The sequence below is a fragment of the Pithys albifrons genome, chromosome Z (assembly GCF_047495875.1).
Source record: "Pithys albifrons albifrons isolate INPA30051 chromosome Z, PitAlb_v1, whole genome shotgun sequence".
Classification (NCBI taxonomy): Eukaryota; Metazoa; Chordata; class Aves; order Passeriformes; family Thamnophilidae; genus Pithys; species Pithys albifrons.
In genome coordinates this window covers 14,078,385-14,097,273 of record NC_092497.1, presented here as the reverse complement: position 1 = coordinate 14,097,273, position 18,889 = coordinate 14,078,385, and the positions used below count along the sequence as shown (strand labels likewise).

At 35.9% G+C, this 18,889-nt stretch overlaps 1 protein-coding gene across 2 annotated transcripts in view; it reads left to right on the top strand.

Moving 5' to 3' along the window:
• RICTOR (RPTOR independent companion of MTOR complex 2) overlaps positions 1-18,889 on the top strand; it is a 76,324-nt gene that overhangs the window by 26,820 nt on the left and 30,615 nt on the right. For both annotated transcript variants that reach the window (XM_071581226.1, XM_071581225.1), the window contains exons 5-17: positions 2,666-2,797; positions 3,777-3,840; positions 7,935-8,061; positions 8,884-9,053; positions 9,298-9,365; positions 10,435-10,502; positions 12,483-12,565; positions 13,217-13,304; positions 14,283-14,373; positions 14,513-14,579; positions 14,686-14,766; positions 16,453-16,553; positions 18,339-18,501. In XM_071581226.1, coding sequence (XP_071437327.1) covers positions 2,666-2,797; positions 3,777-3,840; positions 7,935-8,061; positions 8,884-9,053; positions 9,298-9,365; positions 10,435-10,502; positions 12,483-12,565; positions 13,217-13,304; positions 14,283-14,373; positions 14,513-14,579; positions 14,686-14,766; positions 16,453-16,553; positions 18,339-18,501 — 1,303 coding nt within the window. The remainder of the gene's footprint in view (positions 1-2,665; positions 2,798-3,776; positions 3,841-7,934; positions 8,062-8,883; positions 9,054-9,297; positions 9,366-10,434; positions 10,503-12,482; positions 12,566-13,216; positions 13,305-14,282; positions 14,374-14,512; positions 14,580-14,685; positions 14,767-16,452; positions 16,554-18,338; positions 18,502-18,889) is intronic.

Sequence of the window (18,889 nt, the reverse complement as noted above, 5' to 3'; positions counted from 1 at the left end):
TCATATGTTTTTATGTTCTTTCAATTTTGTTACCTCACTTAAGGAAAGCAAGCTCAGAAAAACTCTTTACGTAAAATGTTGGTAAATTTTGTGTAATTTCTTATGAAAATATTGTTAGTAATTTTCTTAAATAGAACTGGTGTCTTCATCTTTCTGACTAGCTGTACTGTTTTCATTGCATTCACACTATTTAAAGATAGTGACACATCCCTTTTTGATATTTTTTTATTTTGAATGTTGAATCTCATGATAGTAGTGTCCTCTGTAGTGGTTTCGCTGTTGCAGTTCTTTAATTGGTCTATAGCTTCCTCACCAGGGAAAGTGGAGGGACAGGCACTAATTTCTTTCTGCGGTGACCAGTGACAGGACCTGAGTAAACAGCATAAGCTGTGTTGGGGCAGTTTAGACTCAGAACACGTTCTTTCCCCAGAGGGTGGCTGGGCATGGGAATAGGCTTCCCATGGAAGTGGTCACAGCACCAAACCTGAAAAGAGTTCAGGAAGCATTTGGACAATGCTTTCAGGTACATGATGTGATTGTTGGGGCCATTGTGTGCAGGCCGAGGAGTTGGACTTAGTCATCCTGGTTATCAAGCATGCCCCTGGTATCAGTACAGGCTTGGGCATGAGCTGACAGAGAGCAGCATTGCTGAGAAGGTCTTGGAAGTGCTGCTGAGTGAGAGACTGGACATGAGTCAGCAATCCCAAGTCCAGTCTTGCAGCCCAGAAAGCGAACTGTGTCCTGGGCTGCACCCCAAGCAGTGTGTCCAGCAGGTCAAGGGAAGCAGTTCTAACCCTCTGCTCTGATGAGATCCCACCTGGAGCTCTGGATAGGAAGGACATTGACCTTGTTGAAGCAAGTCCAAAGGGCTACTGAGAAGATTAGGAAGGTAGAGCATCTCTTAAGAGGAGAGGCTCAGGGGATTGGATTTATTCAGCAAGGAAAAGAGAATGCTTAGAGGGGACCTAATTGTGATCACCCAGTACCTGAAGGGAGCCTACAAGAAAGACAGAGAGACCTTTTATGCAGGCAAATAGGGATAGGACAAGGAGGAATGGATTCAAACTAAAAGAAAGTAGGTTTAGTGTAGATATTAGAGGGAAGTTCTTTGATGTGAGGGTGGTGTGGCACTGGAGCTGTGAATGCCCCGTCCCTGGAAGTGTTCAAGGCCCAACTGGAGGGAGTGAGCAACCCAATCTAGTGAAAGGCATCCCTGTCTGTGGCAGGGGTGTTGGAATCAGGTAATCTTTAAAGTGCCTTTCAACTCAAACTGTTCTATGATTCTATGGTTCTTCTGGCTCCCTTCCACCTTAGGATATTTTATGATTTTATGATTAATTTCTGTCTACAAATTAAGATTGTCTTCCTCTTGTGAGTTGTAGAACAAGCTTGCAAAGCACTGTTTTGTTTTGAGAAATTTAAGGATTGTTTTATTCTGCCATTCGAAAAACAATTTCCTCTAAAATATAGAAGTAAAACTATTTGATGAGGGGAGGAAAAAATCTAGATTGAGTTTTTGCCTGTCCTAATGAGAAATGACATGCATAGCAATAACACTGTTTACATGAGTAATGGGTAACTTCTGCCCTAAAAGGAAACTGCTGAAGAGTCATAAACTGGCATATCTAAAGCAGTTGTAAATTGTCAGAAAAAATACCACTGCGTAGAACTGACTCTTATGTGTTCATCCCTCAGACCTCTACCTCTTCATTCAAAGCTGCAAATCGAGAAACAGAGCGTGATTTGTAATCTAAAGAATACATGTTATTTGCTCAGCACAGTAGAAGAGTTACATGTTTTTCTTGAATGACTTCAGAAATAAATAGCATCTCTAGTACAGCTTTTCTTACAGTAATACTTGATCTTACAGTATTGAAAATCTGTATCTTATTTGCTTACGGCTCAGCTTAAAGAAAATAAATAAAGGCATTTAGTGGCACTTTTTTATATGAAGAATCATATTACAGAAAAGGTGGTCTTCCTGAAATAATTTCCTGCTTGGTGCTGAAGGTAATAATCAGGTCATCTTTATTTGTGTATGACATTGCAGCCCTTCTACTTTGTTTAGATACCACCTGAAAGCAGGCTCCTGTTAGAGTGACTTACCTAGCCAATTAATCGCCAGAAGTTTTGCCTTGGATTAGCTGATTATCATGTGTGATGACCCTAGAATAGGAAAGAAAAAAAAGAAACCATTTGTATAAGCAGAAGTTCAGTCTCACTGGCTGATATATTTACATTCTTGGATGTATAGTGGAAGGTCCTATTAGAATATGTCATTTAGAGTCTAAGGATTCCCCCCAGTCCTGCAGGTGGTCAAGGAAGAGGAGCAAATCATATGATGGCTTTCAGAAGGACAGTGTGCCACTTACTGCTTTCATGCTCCATTTCTAGAGGTCTTCAATATCACATTTCTGCTTACCTATCTTACTCTACAGGTTAATTTTCTTGGAGTAATATTTTGCTCAGCTGTTTTATCAGATAACAACTCCTGTACAGATTTTTGTCCTGTGTCCTTTCATGGATGTAGAAGCTGTTCTTTGGGGGAAGGCTTCTGGGCTGCAGATGGGAATATCTCAAATGAGTAGGTCACAACTGCATGCCAGATTGTCAAGTCTAGCTGCTGCTAAATAGTTGTTTGTCCCTCTTGTTTTCTTCATTGTAGTCTGAGGTTAGCTTTACTGAATGAGGCAAAAGAGGTGCGAGCAGCAGGATTGCGAGCCCTCCGCTATCTTATTCGAGACTCCAGTATTCTCCAGAAGGTGCTAAAGCTGAAAGTGGATTATTTGATAGCCAGGTAATTTTTCTCTTTCTTCTTGTTGTAAATTGTACAGTTATAAATCACTTGCTTTTTCATGGTTGAGACAGCTGAAAAAAATGTTTCCAAATTCTCCTACTTTCTTAATAAGTAGTTTTATAAAAGCCATTTTCTTCAGTCAAAGGATATTTCATCAGGACAGTTAATCCAAATAAAATGCTGTCCTTATAGGTGATACACTATGAGTAATCTAAATAATTCCTTTTTTCAATAATAAATGCCATTAATCATAAATTAATAAGGTTGAAAAATCAATAATTTTCATGTCTTAAGTTACTCTATGTGAGTTCTTTGATTTTTTTTTATTATCACAGTGCTTTGGAGCCTCCAGTACAAAGTCAGGGCTAAAAAGTAGTTCATGCCCAAGAATTTGTATACTAAGTCTAACCGATGACACAACAGAAGAGTATGGAAGAGCAAACCCATAGTTAGACAGTAAGATCAGTGTGATGAATAGATGTTAGTAGTAGCATTTGTAATGCTTCCTGTGTTAAAATTTCATTGAATTTAATACACTGACACAGATGTGTGTGAATTTCTGTTTGCACATGTACACACAGAATTTTAGTGTGCTCTTTAATTTTATTCAAGCAAAGGGCTTTCCTCATCTGACAACTCTCAAAACATGTTGATGTGAATCTTTGCAAATAGGTGGTTTAATCTCACTTGCAAATGCCAAATCCTAGCTCAGAAAATACTTGCTGAAGCTATTATGCTTTGCAAGTGTATATTTGAGAACATTCTACTGACTTAATTATATTGAGGATAACTGAAAAAATATAAACCAAAGTTAATTGTCTGATCTTTGTGAGTATGTTTGCTGAAGGACATAGTTTTTAAACAGTAAGTAATTTCATTTTCTTCCATTTATTCTTGTCCATAAATATTAACATGAATTGTTAACATTTAAGGTGAAAGTTACTGTTGTAAATAAAATGTGTTTTTTTACTTATTTTAGGTGCATTGACATCCAGCAGAGTAATGAAGTAGAAAGAACACAAGCACTTCGCTTAGTCAGAAAGGTAATATCTGCTATGTATGATTGTATCAGCTATGCCAGTCATTATGCTGACTCCTGGATTTCCCCATCAACAGTGTTTTTTCACACTCTCTAATACCTTACCCTTAACTTTATCACATGAAAAGAAATGATAGGTGGTAATTTCAAAGACAGAAAGAAAAGTAGCAAAAATACTTATTTTAGTATTATACCATTTAGAATCTTCAGTGGGCTAGAAAGATCTTACTAATTTTCCTTTGATAGAGATCATATTGGACAAGATTTGGGAAAAACCAAGGAATGAATGCAAGGCCATAAGAACAAATATTAAGTTTAATCTAGCAGCTTCACTTTATTGTAGTCTGTTTAAGCACCTGTGAGTCAAGAATTCTGCCATTTGAGGAATGAGACAAATTGGCATCACTGTAGTAATCACTGAAGAATGCTTATAGCCTTATTGCTTTATTTGTAGAGATTGATGCTATCTATAGGCTTTTTTTCTAAGACACTCAATAAGACGTGGTTAGTCTGTGATTGTTACTGTACTGTGTAACCATGGATACGAGGAGTTTGAAGCTATGGTAGCTATATTTTCAAGTTCATCCTAGGTAAATTGGCATATATAGCTACTTTCTTTGGGAAGTGCTGGACTTGACTATTCTTTATTTTTCTTATATTCTTCAACTGATGGAAAAACTTCTGAAAATTTGAGTAAAGTCGGAAGTAGTTGGAAGAATTGTTCCCTGGGAACACTCTGTGTGTTGTTTTATATGTGATTTCTTTTCTTATAATAAGGTCCCTTTGTTTCTGTCTTACAGAAAATACAATTTACTTGATTAACATGTCTGCTAAAAAAGGGGGTTTTAAATTTTAAACTCTGCCCCCTCCTCCAAACCCAAACAAACAAGAAAGCATAAAGGAATAACTCCTTGAAGAAGTTGCAATTTATAAAAGTTCTTTGCTAATCTACTTTGAAATGAGAGCTTCAATGTAGAGTCAGGATAACTTAAATCAGAAGATGGAATGGAAACACATTTATAATTGGTTTTATTTGGGTCAGAAATTTGTCCTCATTATTCCTGGGCTCTTTTGGGCATTTTCTACTTGAATAAAAGCTTCTGTCTTGAGTGAAAGTAGAGAGAACAAGAGGAACAAAGTTGATTTGAAAAAAATGATGGCCAAAGATAAACATTAGAGAAATCGTAGAGCTGACCACCAGTGTTATTTTCTTCCACATTGTGGAAGGGTGCTGTGTATGCACCAGGTATGTACATCAAATGTACACACTCTGCAGGGATGCTTGAGGTTCTTTGACGCTGAGAACTGTGTTGATGAAAGGTGTTTTCTTACCATCTTTTGTTACCTACAACATTCTTTTTTCTTGAACAATAATGTCAGACAAACAAAACGCACCCAGCCTGGCTACCAGTAAACAGCTTTTTCATGTGCTGTCTGGGCTGTAGCCTCTAAGTATGTCCTGACATAGAGCAGTCAGTACTTGAGGGACTCTCAAAAGGAATACTGTGACATACTTCCCGAAGGGCACATTCTGTATTTTCACACTTTGTTACCTGGCTCTTATCATTTTCTCACCTCTCTCTTCATCTCCGTCAGCGTCTCAGGCTAGGTGGTTTGAAGGCAGGATTCCTAATAGATCATATAAAGATCTAGAAGCAGAAACGAATGGCAAATAAAACTAACCTGTGAAAGAATGATTAACTGTGAGCCATGAAAGAACTGAACCGAATTTCTCCAGCATCACAGAACTATTGTTTGCAATTTCAAGATCTAGATGAAATTCTTTACCCTTTGATAGCAAAAATGCCTATGTGAGAATAGCAGACATTAAAATTAAAACATTCTCTAACTTTCTTCTCTTCTTTTTCATAAAGTAGAAGACCAAAATATAAAATATTAATACTGCTTTGTGAATTTAGAAAAGGCACTTAACAGTAACCTTGTTTAAAATTGTGCAGGTTAAAGTAGTATTGGAAGATTAAAATCAGAGCTTTACAGTTCAATAGTGTCTTCAGCTATGAAAAAGATGGCATGAATTTGTTTTGAGAAGTGTTTTTCTATCTAATAGACATTAATAAGACAATTTGTTAATAATTTAGTAGGGAGGATGTTTTTCTTTTAAAGCAGAAGTCAGGATTAGAAGCAATATGAACCACCTTCTTTCTTCCCCTTTTTTAAAGGAATTTTGAAAGACCAAATTTGTAGTCTTAAATATTTGTTTCCTGATAGCTACTTCTAAGTAGCTTAGTCTGTTCTTAGTATTTTGAACTGCATTTTAATTTTAATACCTAGAGCAGATAGAAAGCAAATGCAAAATTTTTTTATTCTACCAATCTATTTGGAACTGAATATTAAAATTAGTTTGTGTTTTTCATGTCTTAGAACTAAAAAAGACAATGAACCAAAATAGTCTTAAGAGGCTGCTTGTGCCGCCCTCACACTAAGTACATGTCAATATCAGTAGGAAACAGCTTACAGTTTTGTAGTACAGCCATTTTATTACTATTTTTTTTTATTCATGCCATTGTAAAAGTGAAAGACTGTGTGGGTGGGGAAGAATTTGTTTTTTCTTTAGAGTCCTATCTTAAAGCTTCCTGTTTTGTTGGTCTTAACATTATATATAACAAGAAGTTGCTCAAAAACATGTCTTAAAAACAAATTTGTTAAAACTCCTCCAAAATACTGGTCTTGGTCTTAACAGTTAATCTCTTCCCAGTTTAACATCTGTGCAAAAATAGGTAAAAAATTAACTGCCTTTTAACAAATATCTATAACACATCAAAGGCAGATGTAAAATGAATATAGGACAAAACATTTTTTTGAAAAATAATGAAGATAAACCTGCTTTTGTTGTAAATGAAAGGGATGATCAACAAAACCATGGAAAACTAGTATCAAGTTTTAAGGTGCTTGATGGATATTGAGAATTTTTATGCCTCACTTTCATTTATTAGTGGAAAAGAAAGTGACATGGTTGAGTGGGCTGTAAAACGTGGTGTTCCCTTTTTAAGTAGTCAGACAAAACCTACTTCCTAGTAATACATCTGTTTAGTGATACTATTGTTTCATACTACAGAGTATATGTGTCTTTAATTTTAACAAATTGAAAAAATTCAAGCAAACTACTCAGCCTTTGTAAACAAAGCCTCACTTGGAGGATAGTGAAGAGTTGCTAGCATTGGTGGTTTGCTTTGGAGTGGCTTTCTTAGTCTTTAATATGTGCACAGAGTCTTGCTCCTTAATCAGGTGTGAATTCTCTGTCCCAAACTAGCAGCTGAGGGTGCAGAACATCCTCAGGAGTATAAATGAGCATTGGCTATTAAACCTGTTTGTCTAGACCACCTCAAACTTATTTCAAATATTTTTTTAGAGAGCAATAGCCTCACTAATGGCCACAAGTCTTGTTTCCATCTTTTTTTTTTTTCCATTTAACATGTTAAAAGTGTGGGGAGGGTCTTTTGTGCCATATCTTTATAACTTATGATGAAGTTGGGTTGCATTACAGTTCTAGGACCATCAGGCACTATGCAAAAGAATATTGTGGTTGTTACTGCAAGTTGTATACCAAATGCGATTAGCAGCTGCTTCTGTTGACTGTCCTTTTTGTATTTTGCAACAATCAAAGAATATCTCTACAAAACAGGAGATGCTAAGCTTGGCTAATGCAACAGTTGAGTAGGTATTGAATAATCTGCTGTAGTATGAAGGAATCTTCTAGATGAATTTGTAATGTGCTCTTTGTCACTGATAGCCTTCTTTGTCAATAAAGAAATTCTTGGAAAAGAATCTATCAAAAAGGTAGTTGTAATTCTCACCTAAGTGATCATCTTTTTATTTCCTTCTTATTAAGATAAAACAATATAAAATAAACAACTGAAGCAGGAAGAGAATGGTAAAGTATATTGGCAAGTGAATTGGAATTGAAATTGAAATCATTTCAGGAGCAAAAGAATAGTTATGAGGATTCACCAGATACAACCAAGTAATTAATGGGGTAGTCTGTCTCTCTGTGTGTAGGAAACAGAATGCCAGTGAATTTGTGAGTGTATTTAGAGAAATATGAAGAAACCAGAGGGCTTTTTCTTTCTTTTTTGACAGATGATCACTGTGAATGCTTCATTGTTCCCCAGTTCCATTACTAATTCTTTGATAGCAGTTGGAAATGATGGTCTTCAAGAAAGAGACAGAATGGTTCGAGCATGTATAGCCATTATCTGTGAACTAGGTAAGATAATTTTTCTTAATTAGTTTTCAGTTTCAATGTGATTGTCATTAGTAGTAGTAGTGTTTAATAAGACATGGATTCTAGCAATTGACATGATAACAAACCAAAGTTACTTTAAGTCGTGAACTATATCTCTCTTTAAGTATGGTACTTGAAGGTTTCAGGTGCTCTCCTTTCCTTTAAGACTAGTCAGTTTGATTTACCTTAAAAACATTGCTGCATCTGATATTTCTTAAACTAATAGATTGGAAATAGGGAGAATTCCATACACAAAATGCTGACAAATTTACAAGAGTTCAGAGAATTACAGAAGACCTTCCTTTTAAAAATTCTTGGAGAGGGTAATGTAGTTCACTGGCTCCTGGAAGTCAATATTTGTGTTCCTGTGTAAAGGCTATCTGGACAGTGTTTACACTAACTCCCTAGAATTTAATTTTAAAAGATTTTTCAAAGTCAATCAGTGGGAAATAACTTCAGCAACTTCTGTTTTAAAGAAATGAATGATGTTACTATTATATTTTAGTATAATTATTTTATCCATGTCAGTCCAATGAAGCATGAAATCTGTCTGTGAGGAAATCTAGAATTTCCCGTGTGAAAACTTGGTTGGAATTATGTTAGGAAATGGTCACGTGGTGGAGACTGACCAGTATTTTTGTATATGATAAGTTAATCCAAGATCTCCATTCATTGTCAGACAGCTCCATTAAAAGCAGTGTTCAGGAAAAGATTTATATACTGAAGAGATGACAAGTTTATCATATGCCATGAAATGTTTTCTTTCTTATCACTGGCCAAAATGGTGTGTTTGTCTTTATTTAGCACTTCAGAATCCCGAGGTGGTGGCTCTTCGGGGTGGTTTAAGTACCATCTTGAAAAATGTGATTGATTGTCAGCTAAGCCGAATAAATGAGGCTCTGATAACTACAGTTTTACACCTCATTAATCATCCAAAGACCCGGCAGTATGTGCGAGCAGATGTAGAATTAGAGGTGGGTGCAGTTTTACTTCTTCAGTGACAGAAATTAAACATTGTATTCTAATGAAAATGTTTCATTTTTGTCTTGATTTCACCATCTGTGTTAATGCACAGTATTTAAAGTAATATTTTAGGCTAAGAGCCATACCTTCATAAAGCAGGAATAATGTGGTGATTTGGAGTGGGATTAAGGGAAGGGCAACAGCAATTTAACTGTATTTTCATGGGAAAGTAATCCATATCTTTCTTTTGTTTAGCGAATTTTAGCCCCTTACACAGATTTTCACTACAGGCATAATCCAGACACAGCAGAAGGACAACTCAAGTAAGTTTTCGTGCTGCTACTTGTGTTACCAGTTATGTTCATGGTGTTGGAGTTAAGCTGCTCTTCTTTGCAAATACTGAACTTCTTGAAGTTGAATACTGTAGGCTAAGGTGCAACTTCCTAAAATACTGTTAAGCATTTAAGATGTAAAAGGGCTTGATTAGCCTGGAGAAGAGAGGTTTGGGGGGCACCCTCCCAGAATGGCAGCCTTTCTAATACCTATGAAGATGTTGTCAAGATATAGCCAGCGCCCTTCACAGTGGTGAAAGGTGGGAGGACAGGAAGCAACAGAGAGAAATTGAAGCAAGAGAGATTTCACCTTGATATAAGGGGGGTGGTTTTGTGTGATGCTCATCAAGCGTTAGAACAGGATGTCCAGAGAGGTCCTGCAGCCTCTATTCTTAAGAGTTTCTAATACCCAACTGAATAAAGCGTTGAGTGTTTTACAGGTATTCCAGGCTGAATTACAGAAGCTTATATAGCTCCCAAAGCTCTGGACACTGTAAAATGCCTGTGTAATCCACTCTGCATTTGCTAAGTTCTTTCAGTGGGGTTGAACTAGATGACCTTTAAGGGTCCCTTCCAAACCAAACCATTTATGATTCTGTAACCTGGCCTGGTCAGATAGCTCATCTTCTTCATGCAGGAATTTGGACTAGAGGGACATCTGAGTTTGTTTCCAGCTTGAATTGTTCAGGCTTTTTAAATCATCAAATAGGATTAGATGGTTAGGTCTGGGTAGATGAACAAGGTCCAATCTTTATATCCCTTCTCTAGATCCACTGTCAGTGGGGGTGCAGAGTGATTCATCTGACCCCATACAGGTGTTCACTTTTTGATGTTAATCCCTTCCTATGGAAACTCTCTTGGAAGAGGAAGAATAATAATACTTAAAAATCCTAAACTTCTTTTGTGTGTAAATACATGTGCATGTATGAAATATTTCTACTACTCTGAATTTTGTCGCCCATCTAAAATTTCAGTTGGCTACCTTTTACCTGCTATGTTAGTAACACTGTTTGTTTTATAGTAATTACCTGCATTGTGGCATTTGTTGTTTTAATGACAGAGAGGACAGAGAAGCACGGTTCCTAGCTAGTAAAATGGGAATAGTGGCAGCATTTCGATCATGGGCAGGTAAGATTTGTTGTTTTGTTTAAAGCTGAAAGATTGAAAGGGCAATTTTACTTTCTAGTCTTAGTGACACAGATGTCTCATTTGATGTGTCTAAGTTCTATCAGTACCTTCCTCCAATGCTGTATGTATTATATGTATATAAATGTTTGACACTGTAAAATTGAAGGAAACATACATAGTTTTCTTTGACTACCAACAGGGCACAGCTTTTCCCCTCTCTGTATAGAATACCTTATGAGTTGTATCTTGATGGTTATACTTGATGGTTTTGGTTGAGAGAAAGTTTAAAGTAATTTCATGTTAGCAGAATTTGCCTTTAAGATGATTCTGCCACTGTAAATGAGAAATCTTTTGTCTATGTTCAGAGATAAAGATAGAATTTAGTTTCAGTAGCACCTGGGTTTTTTTACCAGCTGCCATAGCTGAAATAAAATTGCAAGTGAACATGGTTTACAATTTTGCATGCAGAAAACATTTTAAAATCCAAAAAGTAGGGGGTTTGTTTGTTTTTCTAAATTGTTTCTCTGCAATATTACAATATCTGAGATGATAGTCCTGCCTCAGGGACTGCTGATGCTTTTAGTCAATCCTGTGTCTTGCAAATTTAAATTACATCAGTTGATATAACTCTTTACCAAAATTTTGAGTAGAAATTTTACAGGCTATACTTAGGAAAGATTCAGGCTGTTTTGTGACACTGTTTGCTTTATTGTTAAAAGTTCTGAAAATGATCACTAAGCTTAATTCTAATATCCAGTTATTCTTCAAGTTTTTTATGTGTTCCCACGTGTTTGGAGAGGAAGCGTAGGAAGCTTCTGGCAACTTTAAAACTTCTAGTTTCTGGTAGGAGTGTTACTGCATCTTCCCGTACTCAGGCACTTAGAACTATTAGAATGTGCCTGAAAGTTCAGGTGACTGAAGAAACAATTGCCCTGGAGTATGCTACTTGCTGTGGCACTGCTGCTGTTAGCACGTTCATCCTTTCTTCTATTACTTGTTATTTTGGAGACAAATGTCTTAGGTACTCTAAAATACAAAAATGTCCTTACACTGTCAGCCATTGAGAATTACGTGCTCAAGGGTGTTCTTTGTTTTGTTTTGACTTTTTCTGTGGGTTTTTTTGCCTGTGTGTATATCTGCCATGTACTACTGTTGTGTTCTCTTTATTTACCCATCTGGACTCTTCTTCAGAGCTCATGCTTACTATGTACTTTATGCTCATGTGTGATCATGCCCTTAAGAGACAAAACTGGGGCATGAATGATTGCATGCACCCAAATCTATTGCTGCATTCTAGTTGGGTTTATGGCCACAATATGGTCTTGCAAAAGGCTTTTGATATGCATCATAGTATGTGCTTAAATACCCTTAGTGTGTCTGAGGCCAAATGTGCATATCTGAGGTGTTTGTGACATGTAATCTATGAAATTGAGAACTTCCTTGAAGTTTATATAAAGCACATCATGGAAGTTAAGTTACTATTAGTGGAAATAAATAGATGAGTGCATGATATTTTTCATCTCTTAGTAGTTTTTAAAGAATAGCAGTTTGGGTTTGTTTATGATATCTAAGGCAAATCTAGTTTGTTTTTTTTTAATTTAAAGTTGCATTATATAGAAACTTGTTTGTTTTCTTGATAGTATGGTTTCTGTAGGTTTAATGTGTTCTGTGAAGTCCGAAGAGAAGTGATCAAGGAAATGAGCAAGGTTATTTGCAGCTCTGTTTAATGAAGAGACTATATAAATTAAGGCTGAAAATCAGTGAAAGTTTTAAGTAATATTCTGTAACTTACAGAAACAAATTGAAGGTTTCCCCTCGTAATGTTAAAATTTTAAATCAATAGAGTGAAAACACAGTGTTAAAGGATCCAGTTTTAGGAGAGACTAAAATTTTTTTAACGTTACATCTGCTGTGTTAGAACTTCTGGAGATGAGCACTGATCATTTTGGGCAATACTATTATATATTTAATGTATTCTAGGTATTATCAGCCTGTGCAAACCTGGAAATTCTGGGATTCAGTCTCTCATTGGAGTACTCTGTATACCAAACATGGAAATACGGGTAGGTAGTTAATATTAGTACTGATACAGGAATAATATTGGGGATTTTAATTAAATATATTCTTAACTTTCTAACAATTTAATGGTTTAAACCATCTAACTCTCCAGTTACGAGACTACAATCATTGAGTTTATTTAACATCCAAGTTCAAGTCTTAACTCCATTATAAAATTCCTCCAAGAACAGGAAGCACACCATGTATGTGTGAGAAAATGGAGGAGAGAAAAGTGAATAAATCAGTCTTGACTCTGTTCACAAATGAAAGCAAATTTACGGTAGCTGCAGTTACAAGTTTAAAGCATAATAATCAGAGTTTAATCCAAGGGAAATAAAAATATTTCCTCACAAATTAAAGAATTAAACAAAGAAGTTGATGGTGCCAGCTGTAACTGTTCTAAAAATCTGCTGTCAAACTAGCCTGAACTTCATAATGACAGTAAGGTATAGTTCAAACGTAAGCAAGTGCCATCTTTTCTTCTCTTTGCTAGATTATTTCAGTTTACAACAAAAGAAGCAATTACACAAATATATATGCAACAAATACACCAGTTTTAGCACTCTATAGAATTCTCAGCCTCAGTATTAACAGTGAAAATAACGACAATTTTTTTATAAATCTGTAAAATTCATGTTTTGGCTTTTTTTTGGTAGCGAGGTCTCCTTGAAGTTCTCTATGATATATTTCGCCTTCCTCTTCCTGTTATTGCAGAAGAATTTATTGAGGCACTTCTCAGTGTAGGTAAGTATTTAAAACAGTGCATAAGAATTCTGTCTATTAAGCTCCTCTACAAATTTGAAACCTTCAGTGTTTCCTCTATACTGTAAATTGCCAAGTAACTATTTTATCACTGAATTCAGTGGGTACTTTCAAGTCCTGTTTAAAATCCTTTATCAACTGTAAAGCCCTGTAAAGTTCAAAAAAGATCAGCAGTGGAACATACTTACACAAAAGATTGGGTAAACACATTGGTACAAATTAGGCTTCTTTGAACTGTCATAAGTGTTTATAATGTAGATGTGTTAGTGAATTTTGCAGAAGTTACTGGACAGTCTCTTCTATATATTGTGTGTCTGCTAGCTATCCCCACTGCACCTTAGGAAAGTTGTACTTTTTCAAGGGCATGTGCATGTTTTTTCATGTCTGTATATTTAACTGAGTTAGTATTTTATCTTTAGAATTGCTCCTTTGTAAAGCCTGGAATATTCTCTGCTTTGTCCCACAGTACAAAACTAGGAGCCCAAAAGAAGCACATTTCAGCCATTAGTGTTCCCTCAATTATTCTCTTCAAACACTGATTACAAATGTTTTGTCATGCAATTGATCATAAAAGCTTAATCCTTGATCCACATTTATAAGTAAATAAATGATTCTTTTTTTGCAAATTTGCTGCTTCAGTATGTGTATGTACATTGTAAAATTTTACGTGCTAGTGGTATTTTCTGTTAAAGAAGTTTATTTATGAATTGGAAATGTCACTGTTTCAGTTGACACTTAGATGCACTCTTTGTCGTAGCTTTCAAGGTATCCTTCCTTTATTCAGGAATGTGGTTTAGATGAGTTGTTAGAGAGAGATCCCTTCTGATAAATTTTTTTTATAACTTAAAACCTGTGATAACATTTGCTGGCAAGGATTACTGTTTACCTCCTGACCGCCATTAAAATATCGCTATGAAAGCCAATGTTATAATTACCTTTATCCATATTTTCTTGTTATAGATCCAGGCAGGTTTCAAGACTGCTGGAGACTTTCTGATGGATTTGTAGCTGCTGAAGCTAAAACCGTATTACCCCATCGAGCCAGGTCACGGTGAGAATTTAATGAACGCAGATTAAATGCTTTCTCTTGTTCTGTTTTTTGGTGATGTTGACAAAATACTTTGTGTTTGCTAGTAGGCACAATAAGAAACGAAATTAGTAAACTGTTTCCATGTGTTTTTCTCCTCTAGGCCTGATCTCATGGATAATTACTTGGCTTTAGTGCTTTCAGCTTTTATTACCAATGGACTTCTAGAGGTAAGTGATACCTTTGAGTTTGAATAGATGCTTGCTTATTTTTTCCTATAATTGTTCAAATAAGATGTTATACATTATTGTTGTAATAATTTTTATCATTTCAAAGGGTCTGGTTGAAGTGATCACAAGTAGCGATGACCATGTATCTGTTAGAGCAACCATCCTTTTGGGAGAACTTCTGCACATGGTAAGTAAAACTTTGTGTATCTACTTGTAAGTGGATATTTGCTATTATAGCATTGAATTTGTATTACAAGCCTGGAAAATGCAGTTTTCATCTGAAGAGTGGATTGATTTACCTTGCATCTTCTTCATGTATTAAAAGCAGTAGTGATCAATCGAGCAGTCGTTTTCAAAGTATCGGAAGTGCTAGGGCTTCTGCACCAAGGATAATCTTCAACGCTGACTCTCACCACTAGACTTCTTGCCATAGTAGCCGTTTGTATTTTTAAGCTGGAATCTTGCAGTTTCACTCATCAGTTACTGTGTTTGGGAAAAGGACTGTTGTTAGTTTTTGCTTTTCTTAGAATGATGGTAGGTGGCCCTCAGACAGTGTGTTTAGCTTTCTGCTTCAGAATAAGCAGATGAAACTTTGGTTTGGGTACTTGATATTATTTATGGAGGCAACTCCAGGTTGGTGGGTTGCTCTTTCAGCATTGCTGTGGGTGTCTCCCCCTGCAGGGAAGCTTTTGCTTCCTTCTGCCTCTGTCTGTCTTAAGTATCGTTTACAGGAGCTTCTCTCTTGTAACCTAAACTATTTTCATAGTGATGAAGTCATATTCCCTCTCAGTGATGACAATAGCATATCCAGCAGAGCACTTTTATCAGTTTCCTTGTGTTTTTTAAAATCTTTTTTTCCAAATAAACCATTTTGTAAGGGTTGGTAAGATTGTGAAATATGACTTTGTCTTACAAAAATTTGAATATGAGTTATCAGGGATAGTCTTCATCTTCAAACTACCAGCTCTTTTCAGTGGTATGGCAAAAAACCCAAAATCACAATCTTCACATATAAGATTGTTTATTACTGCAATGATTTTTTTACATCTCAAGTCAGCAGCATGAGTCACAACCACAGCAAATCTTTTTTTTAGTTCAGTGATTTTTCTTTAAATGATGGAATTTTTTGGATGTTCAGTCAGTCATGTAGTTTAAAAAGTCGAATCCATGGTAATGTTTGCTATTTTTCTGGTTTCCAGAATAATTTAGAATGTTAATGACTGTTACTCACATTGACATATGCTGCAAAGCATAAGTATTTCTTGATTTTCTGAAGAGATGATTTATTAGTCAGGTGTGACTTTATCAAGATCTGAACAAATATCTGTATTTTTATTTAAATTTTAGAGATGGGAGTACTTTATCTTCATTATTGTTTCGTTTCGAAAAGTATTTGAGAACTGCCTATGTTTTATTAACAGCAGTCATACATGTAGAAACTTAGGAAGTTACATTAATTAGTCAGTTGCAGTCTTTGTGCAGGAAGGTTTTAGTAGAAATCATCAGCTTAAATTATATTTCTGATTTTAGATTTTTTTATTACTGTTACACGTTTGACATAAACATATCCGATGCCTTGCAAGTTTCTGCATGTTACCATTTAAAAAAATCACCAATGCAAACAATGTGGGTTATAAAACTCTGAAGTCTGAAATATGTTAAGTTACTTTCAAGTGTATTTGAGGTTGATCAGTTAGATCAGAAATTCGAAATGGTATTTGTAGTTATGCTCTGACATCAAGCAAAAGGTAGTTTTGTTATGAATTTATATGTGTCTTGTGAAAAGTGGTACATTCTTTAAATGTTGATCCTAAGAAGATGACTGAAATTGTTGTACTAGGTTATTCTAACTGGTCTTTTTTGTTTGTTTTAGGCAAACACAATTCTTCCTCATTCTCACAGCCATCACTTGCACTGCTTACCAACACTGATGAATATGGCAGCATCTTTTGACATTGTGAAAGAGAAAAGACTGTAAGAATTGTAATTTTTATTTAAAAGCATAAAACTCTGTCATAAAATACCATCTTCTGGGTGCTTTATACAGTTTAAATCTCCTAAGGATCGAAATCAAATAATTTGCTAGATTCATGTGTCTTTCATAGGTATTTCTTCAACTCAGTGTTCTTAGTTGCTTTTGTATGTAGAAGACAAATTGAGTGTGTTGGGTTTTATTTAGTAGGAAATATTTTTCTTAGTTATTCTTCCATTTCTGATCTGTCTTGTAAGTATTCTGATAACTATCATAATGTTCTGCTTTGTCTTTCATTCTATTTTCAGTAATAAATTACACTACTTTTAGAGCGCTTTCTAAAAGTGCAGTGCTGTTCTGATTTATAGTTTTGAAGGTTTAATACATGTCAGTAGAAGATTTTTATATGCAAAAACACAGTTTTCAAAGAGGCATATCTGAAAGTTCATCAGAGGATATTTCACATGGTCAAAGCTATGGGATGAGAGGAAGGATGAAAAGCAGAAGGGATATGCTTGTGGATTACCTAGAGTTGTTGAGGTGATCCTGTGGTGTAATGGAGAGCACTCTGGACTCCGAATCCCAAGGACCTGAGTTCGAGTCTCAGTGGACACCATCCCCTGGCAGTTCAATGCCTCCCTGCCATCCCATCCCGTCAGATCTCGGATGCTCAGCAGGGTCAGCCCCGGTCAGTACCGGGTGCTGTGACAGTCCCGAGGACTTCCCTGTCACTGTCCAAGCTCGCTCGGCCATGGCAAATGGACCTTGGGACTTCAACGGTGGGGCCAGTTCTGCGCACGCTGTGCCTGACCTAAAACATCCACTGCACAGGCTGGAAGGGCACACCCACGTGGGGAGAGCCCTTCACAAATCTTCATTCATGAAGTCTGGCCATATGTACATACATACCTGAAGTTGTTTTGATTTTCGGCATTTGTGGACACGCCTGATAAAGTAGTGAGAGTTCTTTCTGTTGAAAGAAAGTGATTTGCTAGAAGTGGTATTTTTTATTTGGGAATCTTGTTATTGATCAACACTCTGCATTGTTTCATACTAGAAAAACTGTAATTTCTGTTACAGATTAAATTTACAAAGTTTAGGTAAGTGACCAAATTCCAAGGGTTTTGTTTGAAAGTAAAATACAAGCACGCTCCTAAACTTTGAAAATTTTTGTTTATGGGGAAGGTAGTCTTAATGCCTCAGTTTTAGACTTTCTTGTTTTTATTTGGTCAGCAACTGTTTGTTTTTCTTCTGCTACCTCTGTTTTGTAATTAACTGGTTTTGCCCTTGTTAGCTATAATTTCTCTTACTTCCTATCTTTTCCTGGAAACCTTTTTGCATATTGTTGCTGAATTGTTTAGATATAACAGCAGGAAGTGTACTACTGATATTTCTGCCACCACCGGAGGGAGGGAGGGAGGAAGAATGTATGAGAAAAACTTCGTTACTTCAAGTTGAAGCTAGCTCCAACTTTACTGCAGAATGTTGATCTGACAATGTAAATCAGCTTTAAACTTTACAACACCTTCTTTGAACTGTGACGGACACCACTAATTGCAGAGTAAAAGTTGCAAGAGTCGTATTTCAATACTGGAAAATGAAAGTTAATTTCAATATGAGACTGAGCCTTATAAATGTATGAAAACTTGACTCAAGAAAAGAATTTCCTTTTATTACCTTAGAACTATTGGTCGAGTCTTTCTTGAGCTATTTACTCATGAGAGTGGTACTCTTTAGTTTGATAACAGTTGCCAAATGCTGATTATGGTATTTATTTTTTCTATTAGACGAGCAAGTGCAGCACTCAACTGCTTAAAACGCTTTCATGAAATGAAGAAAAGAGGACCTAAACCGTACAGTCTCCATTTAGATCATATTATTCAGAAAGCAATCTCAACACACCAAAAAAGGGATCAGTATCGTGTGCAGAAAGACATCTTTATTTTAAAGGTATTACCATCATTCATTAAAAATGAATTTGACATTGTATTTCAGAAACTTCAATCCTGCCTCTCAAGCTTCATTCATTTAATTCAGTCATTTATGTGATTTCTTTGAAGTATTTTTTTCTCACCTGATTTGTCTTTTGGGTGTCTGTAGATACTCTATTGTCTTTCTAGCCATTGAAGAGCAGAACCCACTAATTTTTAATGCTTTTTGAGACTAGTTATGATCTCTTACTTTCAGATTGTTAATGCACTACTGAATCCATGCAATTTACCTTCACGTGGAGATTACTGGGAAGCGTAGTCCTTTTGATGGTTGTTACATGAACAGTAAGTGTATCATGTGGCAAGATTAAAAAAATATTTCAAGGAAACTTACTGTAGTTTTTCAT